Source organism: Falco cherrug, chromosome 2 (genome assembly GCF_023634085.1).
Source record: "Falco cherrug isolate bFalChe1 chromosome 2, bFalChe1.pri, whole genome shotgun sequence".
NCBI lineage: Eukaryota > Metazoa > Chordata > Aves > Falconiformes > Falconidae > Falco > Falco cherrug.
In genome coordinates, this window is record NC_073698.1 from 42,630,313 (window position 1) to 42,645,773 (window position 15,461).

General features: G+C 37.1%; 1 protein-coding gene across 4 annotated transcripts in view; it reads right to left on the reverse strand.

Moving 5' to 3' along the window:
* KLHL1 (kelch like family member 1) overlaps positions 1 to 15,461 on the reverse strand; it is a 240,447-nt gene that overhangs the window by 86,671 nt on the left and 138,315 nt on the right. For all 4 annotated transcript variants that reach the window (XR_008731043.1, XM_055702900.1, XM_055702899.1 and 1 more), the window contains one exon: positions 14,377 to 14,589. Coding sequence is in view for 3 of the 4 variants with exons in the window: in XM_055702900.1 (XP_055558875.1) it covers positions 14,377 to 14,589 (213 nt within the window). In the remaining variant the exon portion in view is untranslated. The remainder of the gene's footprint in view (positions 1 to 14,376; positions 14,590 to 15,461) is intronic.

Consider the following 15,461-nt stretch of genomic DNA (forward strand, 5'->3'; position numbering starts at 1 on the left):
TTTGTATGTCAAAACAAAACATGTTACTTGCCTTTTTCTGTGATCTCTTTCACAAAGCCACATAGCCCTGAAAACACATACATAATACTCCATATACCACAAAAAAGAAAGAGACCTTACAGTGATTTTTTTTCTTCTCCAAGACAGAAAACATTTTCCATAAATACCAGAACTTTCAAATTAAGAGGTTTTGAGTTTTGGACTGGTATCAGAATTAAAACCTTTTTACAATATGTGGCTATTTTTTCCTGCAGAAAATATGTCCCGGTTCTTTATATTTTTTTCCTACATCTCCCATTTCAGTTGAAAATTTACAGCCCATTTTCCGAACCGCCGTGCTGGTTTTGGCTGCAGTAGAGTTAATTTTCCTCCTAGCAGCTGGTATGGGGCTGTTTTGGATTTGTGCTGGAAACAGTGTTGCTAATAGAGGGATGGTTTGGTTATTGCTGAGCAGGGCTGACACAGAGCCTGGGCCTTTGCTGCTCCTCAACCCACAACACCAGCAGGGAGGCTGGGGGTGCATAAGAATCTGGGACAGCTGACCCCAACTGACCAAAGGGATATTTCATACCATATGATGTCATGGGCAGCATATAAAGCTGGGGGAAGAAGAAAGAAAGGGGGGGGGAGGTACAAACTGATAGCATTTGCCTTCCTAAGTACCCATTATGTGTGCTGGAGCCCGGCTTTCCTGGGGATGGCTGAACACCCGCCTGCCCATGGAAAGTGGTGAATGAATTCCTTGGTTTTCTTTCCTTGCATGCATGGCTTTTGCTTTATTTATTAAACTGTCTTTATCTCAACCCACAAGTTTTCTCACTGTTACCCTCCCAGTTCTCTCCCCCAACCCACGGGTGGGGTGGGGTTGTGGGGCAGAATGCAGGAGCAGCTGTGTGGGGCTTAGTTGCCAGCTGGGCTTAAATCCTGACACCAGCTTCTCCAATCCTGAACATCCTTACTGCATAGTTTCTGTATGAAGGTGCTTACATGCTTGAAAAAAATAGATGAAAGCATTTCAGAATCAAGAATCCTCCAATACTATAGGTTAGTTCCAAAATAATTTTCTTTTGTCTGAGGTAAAAATGAAATATAATTATGAAATTAATTACAGAAAGGTACTGGGGAATGGAATTAAAGTATGGCTTCTTTCTTTCAATTTCACTTTAACTTTTCCTCTTGCAACATTAAGTGAATTTCTTGCTAAACATCTATAGAGGGAATTATGGCTCTCTTGACCAGGCAAGATATAAATTTAAAAGCTTGCATTAGAATTTAAATAGTTTCCACTAATAATATTATTAACTATTCTCAAGTAAAATGAGCAAGATATCTCAGTCATCAGTAATGTCCTCTAATAAGGAAGAATACACAACAATTTTTATTTTTATACATACCAAATTGTTTATTAATGAAAAAAATACTAAGACAACAGGAATGAGAACAGTAGCACATTTGCACTATTTATGTGAAGAAGTGGAGTTTTGGGGGGCTATTAAGCATGAATTATTATCATGTTTAAGAATAATATTCAGAGAAAAATAATATAGTAAAAAAACCCTTTAAAATTTAGGTTAAAATTTAGACTATTGCTTAGAAAACCACATTGAAAATGGCATATAATTTGAAAGTTGGATCAGTTGTGTACATAAACAAGTCACCCAATTTTGCATAATGAGAGGTACAACTTCAGGAAAAGTATAATTGTAAATTTGTAACAAAAACATTGTATCACTTCTTTTAAGTCTTACTTTTAAATTACTATGTTTTGAAAGCAAAATAAAATTGCATTGCAGTCATAAAATTACCTTCCACCATTTTTTTCACTTTGTGGATATGTTCAGGTATTAACAACTGCCATACTTTATCCTGATACTGATTTGCAAAGAGATTTTTAATGAAGCAGATTAAAATACTTAAAAATTCCCTGACTCCCTCAGGTCTTTTAAAAAATACAAAATTTGTTACCTTTTCTTGCCTCCTAAATGTAGAGATCACACGGTCAGAAACTGATCATGTATGGAGCTGAAGTTTAAACTCCATTTCTAAATCCCATTTAATCCAGCTGAACCTTAGCAATATCACTGAAAGACCTTTTTGTTTCACTAGAAATTGGATGAACTGAGCTAAATCCAACGTAACCATCAGCTTTACTCACTTGACTGTTTTGTAATTAGGGGCTTCAAACTGAATTATTTTTTTTAAAAGGCTTACACCTAAAGTTTATCTTTTTTAATTTTTACTTGTTTCTAGAATAACTGTTTCAATATATTAACTTAGAAATAAAATAATGAAATATATTTGGAATTAATAAATTCTCTAATTTAGCATGTTTATTTTGTTTTGTTTCCTACCATTTCCTTTCAGCTCACTGAACATTCTCGATGTTTGGAATTTTCTTTCTTATTCATGTTTAATTAATTATTTCAGTAAACCTGTTTGAGCTCAGAGACATTTCCAGGCATTTTTCTGTAGTAACACAAACATTCAGTACATGAAATTCATTATTTGTGTTGCTCATGAACTAAATTATTCATAATGTGTAAGTTAGTCAAGCCAGCTGCTCAACCACCTAAAAAAGGAGAATATACTAAATTCCTCAGATTCCTGTATTTTCAGAGAGATGTTATTTTTTCTCAGCAATAAGATGCAGCAGACTTAAGGATCTTTAAGAAACTCTAGTTCTTTCTTGAAGCATACAGCTAATAATTTCTATTACAAATAATCTACATTAAGAATTACTGCTTAGTAAATCTTCCATTAGTCTGTGGAAAGTCTGTGACCTGTGTATGCATGGAGGTGATAACATACTGCAAAGAGAAAAGTTACATAGCGGAAATAGTGAATGGTCTTGGACCAGAATTTTGGAAAGAAATCTAATTGTGTTTTCCATCTAACAGTTGAACACTGACATCCACTAAGCTGGTATTTTTGTGATCAAAGTCATTTGCAGAGGAAATGTGTTCAGTGTTTAATTGATTTGAAATTCCAACTTTTTCACCACAAATTAAAAATAATTTAATATTGAGAAGTTTTAAACTGGTTTTCTACCTTGCAGTTATAAATCTGAGTCTTCCCTATTCTCCCCTCCCCCCCCCGCCCCCCCCCCCCCATCAGGGTACAAAACCCAACCCAACCCAAAACAAATATAGCATATGTGAAGTTTGTTTTCCTTAACCTATCATTAAGTTACCAAAATTAATATGTTAGATAAACAAACAATCACACACACATTCTCTGAGGCTTTACATTTGATATAAAAATCAAGAAGTTGATTTTTCCCCCCACACTGTTCAATAAACCAAGTATTGGGATTGGAATATTCATTGGTAGCATCTGTGGTAAGTAATTAAACTGTGATGTTGAAACCACTTTCACAAAATTAACACTTCCCCAAAGCTTATGATTTAATGAGCCCATTTATTAAAATCTTCAATATTATTTTCTATAAGTGGTCTTTTTTTATCTTTTATTGCACTGCTCAACTTTAATTTTATCTTAATTTGTAAATATGTCCTCGCTTTTTTGGCATACATACTGACTTTTGTTCTAGTACTTTTGGGTCTATCTTTGAAACTGATATTAATTTGATCAATTTACTTATCATCCTGATGTGTTGCTCAGTCAAATGTTATTCAGTTTAGGAGAACAGTAATAGTTTTACTCCCCCCTAGCTTCTGCCTCTAGTGAGGTCTTTTCACAATGATTTTATTGTTCTGTGTATTTTACATCGTGGCTGAAAAAAAGAGTGCAAAATCCAAGATGCAAGCTTTCTACAGTCTTAGTTATACTGATGCAGAGATCTACGTTTAACATCATCATACCATGCTCTCTCTCCAGCAAAAGAAGAAAAAAAATAATTTCAAGACAAATCCCTTCTTAAAGTGAATAACTATTTCATATGTTAGATATTCACTTTCCAGGTATCTAGTTAGGTGAGATTAATCTCATAGTACTTTGTAGTTTTTCTTCTCTAATCCTTGAGGAAAAAAGCAATATAATTCTGAGACTCGTGCATATTTTGCAATAGTATTAAAATACTACATAAGAAGTAAGTTCTAGAGGTCAAATTGCATTCATAATGAAGATGAACCAAAAAATCACATTAAAAAAACCAAGATAAACTAAAAAAAAAAATTAAATTACCCCAACACTAGAAGAAACAAAAAGGTTGGGCTGTGACAAAATGTTCTTGTCTGGTCTCCTTTGGTTCAAAGGCAAAAGTTTTTATTTCAAACTCTTCTGAATCATTTTTTTTTTCTTTTGAAAGTGATAAATTGAATAGAAGATTAGGTAAAAGTATGAGAAATGCCAACAAATGGAACAGAAATGTTATTCAGTCAATAACAGGAATAGTGTACTTTTGAAAATTACTGGGGGTTTTATTTTTAACTGAAGTTAACTGTGGTTAATGGTAGCCTACCAAAATTGATGTAATTTTCACAAAACTCCTATAAGAGAAAAAGTACAAAGAAATGGAATACAAAAGAAACATCTTTTCCTTAAATAAAATTCTCCCATTTCAAATATGATCTTGGGGTCTTTGAAACAGGCAAAAAAGATGGGTAAGAAAACCTCATGCAGAAGGGGAACTGTCTATCTGAACACCTTTTCCATATAGTATATTTCAAGGATAAGTGTTACAAATGTCTAATATGAAGAATTCTTCTAGTACATACATAATCTCCAAAATGTTGATGGCTCAACTAGAACTAGAGAGGAAAATGTTTCTGATTATGTGTTTTTATATTATGCAGAATCAATTTAAGGGAGAATGAATGATGCAAAAAACTGCAAAAATAAGGACTTAACATTTGGGAAGGGAAGTCCAACCCACTCTTAGACCTCTCATTACCCTTTCTCCAGGAAGACCATTCAATATACTCCATTGTACCAGTCCAAGCATCTGCAATCCCTTTGTTCTTCCCACTTTTATATTTAAAAGTGGCAGATTTCAAATGATGTCAAAAGTAATAAAGGTTTCTGCTTTTAAAACTACCTGTTGTTAATAGTTGCTGAAAGTAGTGATTAATCTTTGCCTTCACTACTTTCAGTGAGTTATGTTTGCATGGCACCTGGAGGCATGATCTATGAAACACCAACAACCAGCAGCAAAACTTGCCATATAGGATAGTTTAATCTTGATTAGGGTCAACTCTCACCCTGTTACATTCCTGATAAGCTCGTTACTCTAAACCTATCTAAGATACCTCTACTAAATTACAGAAATCATTACTGATCTGGATGATGGGGCAGGGTATACTGTCAGCAAGTTTGCTGATGACACCACACTGGGAGGAGTGGCTGACAGTGACTAGAAGAGTTGGGCTGCCATCCAGAGGAATCTCAACAGGCTGGAGAAAGGGGCTGACAGGAACCTCATGAAGTTCAACCAGGATAAGCATGAAGTCTTGCACCTAGGGAGGAACAACTTCTAACACCAGTACATGCTGGGGGGGCCCCAGCTGGAAAGTAGCTTGGCAGAAAAGGACCTGGGGTCCTGGTGGACGCTACACTGAACAGGTGCCAGCAGTATGCCCTTGCCACAAAGAAGGCAAAAAGGTGTCGTGGGCTGCTGTATTGCCAGCAGGTCAAAGTGGGTGATCCTTCCCCTCTACTCAGCACTGGTGGGGCCACATCTAGAGTGCTGTGTCCAGTCCTGGGCTCCCCAGTATAAGAGAAAGAGAAGTAAGGGAGACTACAGAGTCCAGAGAAGGGCTGTTTAGATTAACAGATTGGAACATTTAACACCTATGAGGAAAGGCTGAGAGAGCTGGGACAGTTCAGCATAGAGGAAAGAGTGATGTTATCAGTCTGGCTCTTCTCAGTGGTGCCCAGTGACAGGACCAGAGGCAACTGGCACAAACTGAAACAACAATGTTTCATCTGAACATCAAGGAACATTTTTTTACTGACCACAGGGGTCACTGAACGCTGGCACAGGTTCAGGGATGTTGTGGAGTCTCCCTCCTTGGAGATATTCAAAAGCTGTCTGGACATGGTCCTGGGCAACCATCTCTGGGCAGCCCTGCTTAAGCGCAGGAGTTGGACCCAATGATCTCCAGAGGTCCACTCCTAGCTCAACAATTCTGATTCTGTGATTATAAGTAGAAAATAAGTACAGGTTGCATTAAACACATATAGAAGTGCTATATGTTATAACAAGGTACGCTTATCTGAGTTTGACCCAGACAGTCAGTTTCCAGGTAATTAGGTGTGCAATTTAAGCTGTGCCTTCCAGGGACTGTACAGCATGCGGTTCCCCAGGTAGCTACAACATAGCTCCTGAGCACACAGGCTAAATCTACTCCATTGACAGATTTTAATGTCTTTCTGGTTTGGGGGTATTTGTGACCCACATAGAAAGTCTTGTTACCTTGTTTAGATCCCAACAGAACTGTGAAGTCTGCAGAAAGCTTGTTTTTCTCCTGTGAGAAAAACTCTCCAATTTCTGTTGCCCTCATCAATCACAATAGAGTCCATTACAAGATAAATTCCACAAAATAATTTAAAAATTCATTAGCACTGCTTTTTTGTTATTATTGCTACTCATGAGCAAAATATATTAGTGGAGTGTGAAACTACAGTGTTCATTATATACAGTGCAGTTTGAATCTGATGGTATGCTCATAGATGAAACCACAGCCAGGACAGGTCTAAGGGAAAAAGATATCTGAAAAGGTATTCAAAACAAGATTTCTAATAGTGGTCAGCAACTTGCAGCTCTGTTTAGAAGCATAAACTACACTGGCAGACTTTTAAAAGTGTTTAGCACCTACCCATTTTCCTTAAAATTGCTATGAACAGCTGCATGTTAAGCACACTGGCAAGTCTCAGCATATCAAGTAGATGCCTAAATGACAGTGGAGCTTTGCTTAGTTATTAGTTATTAGTAAAATTAGTTATACTAATTTTCATTGCTGAGATCCATGTGAGCCATTATGATGCTGTTTATTTTTATGATTAAATAATGCGTGTAAACCAGAGTTTGAAATAGAAAATGGCATGGGTACACTACTGTTGCTTGACCCACTCCCATGGCCTTTATTTTAATAGTTTCATTGAACATACAGGATTTTCAGATGTCAGTTACAATATCCTGGCAACCTAAACAGTTGTAAATCTTATTGAAAGAACTTAAAAATAGTTTGCCAAAGAGGATGAGTCAACATACACACACACACACATTGAGCAATTTCTGCAACATTCTGATATAATATACAATCTGACAGTCACTAAGACAGAAAGACAGAAAAGTGCCAAATAATGACTATAGATAATACGACCTTGTAAAAACAACACGCAAAACATCTTCTCAAAACTAAAAACAACACGCAAAACATCTTCTCAAAACTAAAAACTTTATGCAAATAAAATTGTATTATACGTAACTATGCAATGAAAATGGTGCTGGTCAGAAAATATATGGTCTTATATATGATCAGAGCCTATAATTGATTTGGACAGTTAATATAATCTAAATTATCAACAAATATGTGTTTTCACATGGACACACGATAAAGTCTAATGGAGACATTTATGAGAATAAATGTTTCACACAGAATGAATTGCACAGAAAGAGCAACAGAAGTAGAATATTTTATTGTTCTGAACATTTGGCAATGCAGAATTAATATAGAGAGGCAAGGTTTGTATTTTCTATTCATCACTATCACTCACCAATAATTTTATGACCATCTACAAAAGTGATTTACCCGGTGAAGATCCACTCTTCCACTAAATAAATTTATCCCAAAATATTTAGTAGAAAACCATATGCTCAGTATAAAATAAGACACAATAAAAAGTTAGGTAAGTTGCCTGTGTGCTGGATAAAGAAATAGTATTATAGCAGTATGTTGCCACAACTTTTCATTTGAACAGCATCTCATGACAGCTTCAAAACATTTACTGATACTTTAATGACACTTACTGGTTAGAAAACTGTATTTGGAAATGAATGTCACACCTAACTGTCTTGAATGGTTATAATTTTAATATTTTACAAATGTTCACACTATCACTTATCTACGTAAGAAAAACCAGCCCTATTGACAGCACTTCTGGACAATTTTAGAATTACCTAAAAGACAAAAAAGATCCCTTTGGATCATATCTGCATTGAACTATCAATTATTACTTCAGATAAAATATCAGCTACCAAGATACCTCCAAAGCCAGAGAAGTTGCTATTAAAATAGAAAAAAAGTTAGCTTGACCTATATAAGAAAGCAGAGAAATGACAGCATGTTGCAGAATCACAAAACAGACAGTGTTGGAAAGGACCTCTGGAGATCATGTATTCCAACGCCCTGTTAAAGCAGGTTCTCCTAGGTCAGGTTGCACAGATCCATGTCCAGGAGGGTTTTGAATGTCTCCAGAGCAGCAGTCTCCACAACCTCTCTGGGCAGCCTGTTCCAGTGCTCTGTCACCCTCCAAGTGAGGAAGTCTTTCCTCATATTCAGATGGAACCTTCTGCATTGCAGTGTCTGCCTACTCCCCCTTCTCCTGTTGCTGGGCACTACTGGAAAGAGTCTGGCTCCATCCTCCTGACACTTGCCCTTAAGGTATTTGTAGACATCGGTAAGTTCCCTTCTCAGTCTTCTCCAGGCTAAACAGGCCCAGCTCTCTCAGCCTCTCCTCATAAGGGAGATGCTCCAGTCCTCCCATCAAATCCAGAGCCCTCTGCCAGATACTCTCCAGTAGTTCCCTGTCTCTCTGGAAGTGGGGAGCCCAGAACTGAACATACTACTCCAGACATGGCCTCACCAGGGCAGAGTAGAGGCAGAGGATAACCTGTTGGCAATGCTCCTCCTAATGCACCCCAGGCCTCATGGTCAACTTGCTGTCCACTAGAACTTCCAGGTCCTTCAATCCCCAGCCTGCACTGGTGCGTGGGGTTATTCCTCCTACACTTGCCTTTGTTGAACTTCATGAGGTTCCTCTCCACCCAACTCTCCAGCCTGTCCAGGTCTCACTGAATGGCAGCGCAGCCTCCTGGTGTATTGGACACTCCTCCCAGTTTTGTTTCATCAGCAAACTGGCTGAGCGTGCGCTCTGTCCCTTCAGCCAGGACATTGATGAATGAGTCTAAGACGATGACCCGGTACTGACCCTTGGGGAACCCCGCTACCTGTAGGCCTCCAGCTAGACTCTGCACCATCAATCACAACCCTCTGAGCTCTGCCCTTCAGCCAGTTCTCAGGCCACCTCACTGTCCACTCATTTAACTCGCACGGCCTGAGCTTACCTGTGAGGGTGTTACAGGACAGCGTGTCAAAAGCCTTGCTGAGGCCAAGGTAGACAACACCCACCGCTCTCCCCTCACCTATCCAGCCAATCACTCCACCATAGAAGGCTATCAGGATGGTCAGGCACGATTTCCCCTTGATGAATCCATTTTGACTGCTCCTCATAACCTTCTTTCCCACCACGTGCTTACAGATGACCTCCAGGATGAGCTGTTCTCTCACCTTTCCAAGAATGGAGGTGAGGCTGGTCGGCCTGTAGTTTCCTGGGCCCTCCTTCTTGCCCTTTTGAAAGATTGGAGTGACACTGGCTTTCCTCCAGTCCCCAGGCACCTCTCTTGCTCTCCATGACCTTTCATAGATGATGGAGAGTGGCTTGGCAATAACATCTGCCAGCTCTCTCAGTACTCAGGGGTGCACCCCATCGAGACCCATGCATCTGTGGGTGTCAGGTTTGCCTAAGTGTTCTCTAATGTGATCTTCCTCAACCCAGGGAGAGTCTGCCTTTCCCCAGACATCCTCTCATGCCTCCAGAGTCTGTTTGTGTTGTTCAGTCTTCTGCTTGTACTGACAATAATCAACGAATTGCCATTTGACAGGCAAGTGAAGTTTCAGTCCCAAATTTCTCCTACATTAATAAGCTAACAGAGGAATATGTAGATCTTCTTAGAAGCATGCCTGAAACCTACTTTTTTTATGGAATGAGATGTTATTACTTCTTAATGTAACCAATTTATTTTTATTTGCTTGAGTTTAACATATAAATTACATTAAAAATATTATCAAACTTCCTCGCATTTCCAAATTTATACTATTCTGATAAAGGTCAACATTCAAATTGAGTGACTGCTTAAATCAGTTTCATAAACCCAAGCATTTAACACCAATTGAGATGCCACATGGTGCCTAAGAATCTACACAGGGCCAGTAAATATGGCATGAGATTTATGAGGGAATGCTTCCAGAAAATCTGCTGGGAATCAAGCAGCAGGATAATCCATGGCACCTCTCAAATCAGCACATAGTTTTGTTCCTACGTGATGGGAACTGCATTAAATCTGCATTGGCTACAGGAATCTAGCTGATGTGAAGTCTATATGTAGAGGTGAACAAGAAACTGAATCACACCTTCAGTCCTTTCAGATGAAAATTATTATCTCCTGGCATCCAATTAATTTAGAAATGATTGAAAGAATTCACAAAACATTGTAGAGGATGACTGAGTATACACAGCATTTACACCAGATCAGTAGGTGAGAACCACTCTAAAATCCTGGAATTTTAGTCAAGTATGAATTCACAGCAGCACTTCTTTAGTGAACTAGAGATGGCTAGAGAATTGAAAGACTTTATCAATTCGTATTAATAAAACTGCTTTGAGGGAGAAAGGTGGAGATTGACTAACACTGAGCGATATCCTCAATTTTTGCTAAGCAAAGGATCGTTCAATTATTTCATCTAGCCCAATATATATTGAAAAGTTCAGAACTCAATGAACTTCAGTCTGACAGCTGCCTGGTTAATTGTTTTTTTTAGCAGTACAGACAAATACTTCTTTGTCAAATTCTAGCTGAGCTGTGGAATTTACATGTTTGCCTCAGAACATCAATTATCCAAACCAGGATTTAAAGGTTTTCCACTTGATTATTAGATGCAAATTAATATACACTCTTAAAATCATATATGACCAGACGTAACGTGTGCATTCTGAGAGTATTTAGAGGCTTTAGCATTTCCTACAGGTTCCCTACAACATCTCTGTATAAATAAGAACAGGACCCGGGTGGATCAGTTCACTTTCTCTCCAGTGATTTACAGGGTATTTAAGTACTTCACTTTATAAGGACTGGATTGTTTCTTCCCCTGGGCAAGTAACTTAATTTAGATGCCTGTATTATTTTCACTGGATCTAAGCCACAGTGTATTTAATACTCAAAGACTATGCATTATCCTACTGATGTGCTTTGCAAGCCTCTGAAAGTGGTATTATTAAAAGTGTTGCAGACAAAAAGGCAATAATATCCATGTTTTTACCCTGTGCTATTTCCTAGATTTCATAGTTAACTAATGATCTAAAAAGAGTTGCAAAACATATCCATAAGAAACTCAGCACACTGGTGCAGTACAAGTTATATTTAACTTAATCATTTCTTCAAGTAAATATTTGTACTTTTTAAATCATAGATATCTTTGCTGAGAAACACTAAAACATAACATCCTCTTTCCTTACTCTTGCTATTCTAGGCACTCACTATCATCCATTAACTCCTGTTGCTTGTAAATTTCTTTAGCAGCCCAATTGTCATTTGCAACTTCTCAGACTTTTAAGAAACACCATAAAAATAATGTTTTGCCCAATAGAAGCTGCACACATTCTTGGCTCATGCTGTAGCCTCAACATTAACAGATACATTACACTGTGTACAGACAATCAGCAAAACCAAGCTTTTAATCTTCAGTAAATGTGTTTACATCACTAGTAAACAAAACAGATCTAGGCAAGGGCTCAAACATGTTAATGAATTGCACTGAATGTTTCCAGGTACAGCCTGCGTCAGGGAATAGGAGATACAAGCACAGGAGAAAGAAACCACTCTGTTTTGGAAAAGGAGGAGAGAAAGATAAGGAGAATTCAGTGATACAGAAATAAACTTTTCTATACTGTTTGCCTTCAGGGCCAGAAGTTAATGTTTTAGAAACGCAGACAAGGTTAGACTTTTGTCTATATAGAATTCGTGAAGATTCAAATGAACCATTTTGCTCCTTGAGCTGTGGGGATGGTAAACACTACATCATGCATCATGAGGAATGTAGTCATTAGATATTGGGTCAGGACAGCCGTCAGGGAACTAGGTGAGAAAACCTTTAGCTATTCTAGCCAGATCTTAATGGGCATTTCTTTTCTTAACAACAGATTTTCACATCTAACTAAAAGATTCACAAGAACATTCCACTATAAAGGAATGAACTAAATGTATACGTATATGCATATGTGTATGTGTATATATCCAATGATCAATATACACTGGGGTCCACCCAGCTGGAAAACATCTTGGCAGAACAGGAGCCAGCAGTGTGCCCCTGCTGCAAAGAAGGCTAACAGTGTTCTGGGCTGCATTACACAAAGTATTGTCACTAGGTCAAGGGAGGTGATCCTTCCCCTCTACTCAGCAGTGGTGAGGCCATACCTGGAGTGCTGTGTCCAGTTCTACGTTCCTCAGTACAAGAGAGACATGGAGATATTACAGAGAATTCAATGAAGGGTCACAAAAATGCTGAAGGGACTGGAGCATCTCTCCTATGAGGAAAGGCTGAGAGAGCTGGGGCAGTCCAGCCTGGAGAAGAGAAAGCTCAGGGGGATCTTACCGATGTGCATAAATACCTGACAGGAGGGTGCTCAGAGGACGAAGCCAGGCTCTTTTCAGTGGTACCCAGTGAGAGGACCAGAGGCAGTGGGCACAAACTGAAACACAGGAGGCTCTGTCTGAACATCAGTAAATATTTTTCTACCGTGAGGGTGACTGGGCCCTGGCACAGTCTTTGGAGGTATTCAAAAGCCATTTGGATGCAGTCCTGGGCAACTGGCTCTATGTGTCCCTGCTTGAGCAGAGGTGTTGGATCAGATGACCTCCAGAGGTCCCTTTCAACCTCACCATTCTGTGATTCTGTGATTATGCGATTATGCATGTGTTTATTATATCATGTCAAAAAAGGATATATCCACAAACTGTCTTTAGTGGTTTTGCTTTGTTTTACATGTACTAATTTTGTTTCACTTTTAAAAATATTAAAAAAGGTTTTATTCACATTTCATTTTAAAATACTGCTGAAAATTGAGGGCAACTGTAGTAGCTTTTAGGCACACTTTTTAAGCTACTAAGAAAGTAGCTCAGAGTTTTTGAGTAACTGACATAATGTCAGATTAATTGTATTTGTTGTTTGTTTCTTAACTTGTTTGTTAATTACTCTCAGTGAAGAATTCCATTAAAAACCACCAGAAAAAATATTTATGATAAGCTTGTAAATGAACAATTCAAATAAACAATCTAAAATACTTCAGCATTAACAAGATTTAAGGTTCCCACCCAATCTTTACTCTCTCCTAATCCTTTAAGAGTGAAAAAGAACATAAATTAAAAGATATTTTCTGTAAACATCAATGTAAATAATTTAAAACACCTCTTGAAAGGAAGTAACTACCTTACCTATTATAACATGAAATAATTTCTTATATTGGTCACACCACCAATCTTTCTAGTCTGACTTGAATGAAGAAATACAAACTACTTTAATTTAGCAGATGGTTTCAGGCAAATCAAAGGACCAAATTAAACTCAGGTTCTATGGCAACATTGCATGTTTTATTATTTCATTTTCAGCTTCATTATACTCTTCTTTCAATATGTTAATACTGATTGGCTTCTCCTTAATTCTTCTATTGAATTTTGAATTATATTCTCTGATACTCTATTACTCAAGTCTGACTACATTGCCAATATAATTACTGCACCTTGACAGTGAAATGAGGTATCATAAAAACTCAGGCTATAAATTTAAGCCTTCATTTTACGCGAATCTCAGTACAATCTTTCCAATCTGTTAATAATCTTTGTCTACAACTTCATCTTTCTTAGTGAATTTAAAAGTAAGGAACCAAATTATTATTTTTTTTTTTTCCTCATGGGTCCAGTGATTAGCTTTAATTTTGACCTGGCTTTCCTCCAGGGAGGTCTTCAGTTAATTTTCAGTGCAATGGCAATGATTGTTTTATTTGTTTTAGACTTAATTATAAAACACAGTAGGAAAAATTTCACCTTTTGGTAATAAAAAGTAAATTTTCACCTTCCAGCTCACAATAATTTTATGTTATTTGTTTTCTGTTTATAGGATGCAGTACTCAATTATAAACAAACACCAGTGCATAATTTAATTTTCACATTAAATTGAACAAAAAAGGGCTGCCATTAATTTTTTATGATTCTGAACAGCTTTGCTTTTAAACATCCAGAGTATTCAGCAGTTGCAGATTATAAACCAATGACAGTTTTCACAATAACAGTGATATTATTATTATAATTATTCTTAATAGTATTACTATGATTATTAAAATAATAATAATTTTATAAAATACCTGAGGTGGAAGCAGCGGTAATCTGATATAAGCAAGTAGCATACTTAGGTCATTGCATCGCCTCTGCGTATCATACTTGACCCACATCATTAAGGCATGGAAAATGGTCTCTTCATCAGGAACATTCACATCATCACTAGCAAGGAGTTTATGGAGTTCTTCAGCCGGTAGAAGTAAGAATTCTTGATTTCTTATAACTTCCATTATATTCTCCTGAGAAAAAGAATTTCAAATTCAGTAATACTGTAAGAAAATAAAAACAGCTGTTAAAACTAATAAACCCATAGGAATAGTCAATACCTGCCATACCCAGCCCTCTACAGCTCACGAGAAAAACAAACCAAAGAATATTAGACAGCTATAGTTGCAATTCATTTATGAATATACTCAGAAATCCATATGAAGATTATGTGGTAATATTGTAACTAAAAAAATTCACCATTAGTAAGTAAAGGCTAGGGCAGATCTGCATATTGTTTGAATTTTTTATAAACTCAGTTGTAATTGAGCACATTCAGTACGCTGTAAATATTCACATGCACATGGTACATTTTCCTGTATTTTTTTCACTATGTTCTGTTTCTTAAAAAACTTGTCAGTCATATACAGTTATATTATCAATGTCCAAGTGATGGCTGTTTATACATATGACGAGACTGAGAGGAAGATCAACAGCATGAACTTAGCATTATTTCTTGAACTTGTTTAGAACAGATTGTTAACATCCAGCTAACACGTAAAATGTAAACAATTAAAGCCTCACAGTATTGACATTTATAATACATAGAGGAATAACTATAAAATAACTAAACAAAAGCTATATAAACTGTATAAAAACATACAGATATAAAATATATAAACTAAAGAAAAATGTGTCTTTTAGTTGACTAAATCCTTAGGACTGAATTAAGTGTGCTCTGAACTACCTACCCTACATTAACAGGACACAACAGAAGCACAGTTCTGCACCGTACCTTTCTCCAAATATTATTTCTTTTTAGGGTGCTTGATCTCTATGGAGAAATTGTAAATGTGTTCTCATAATCCTGATTCACAGAAAATTGCCAGAAGAAAATGAAGTAGGT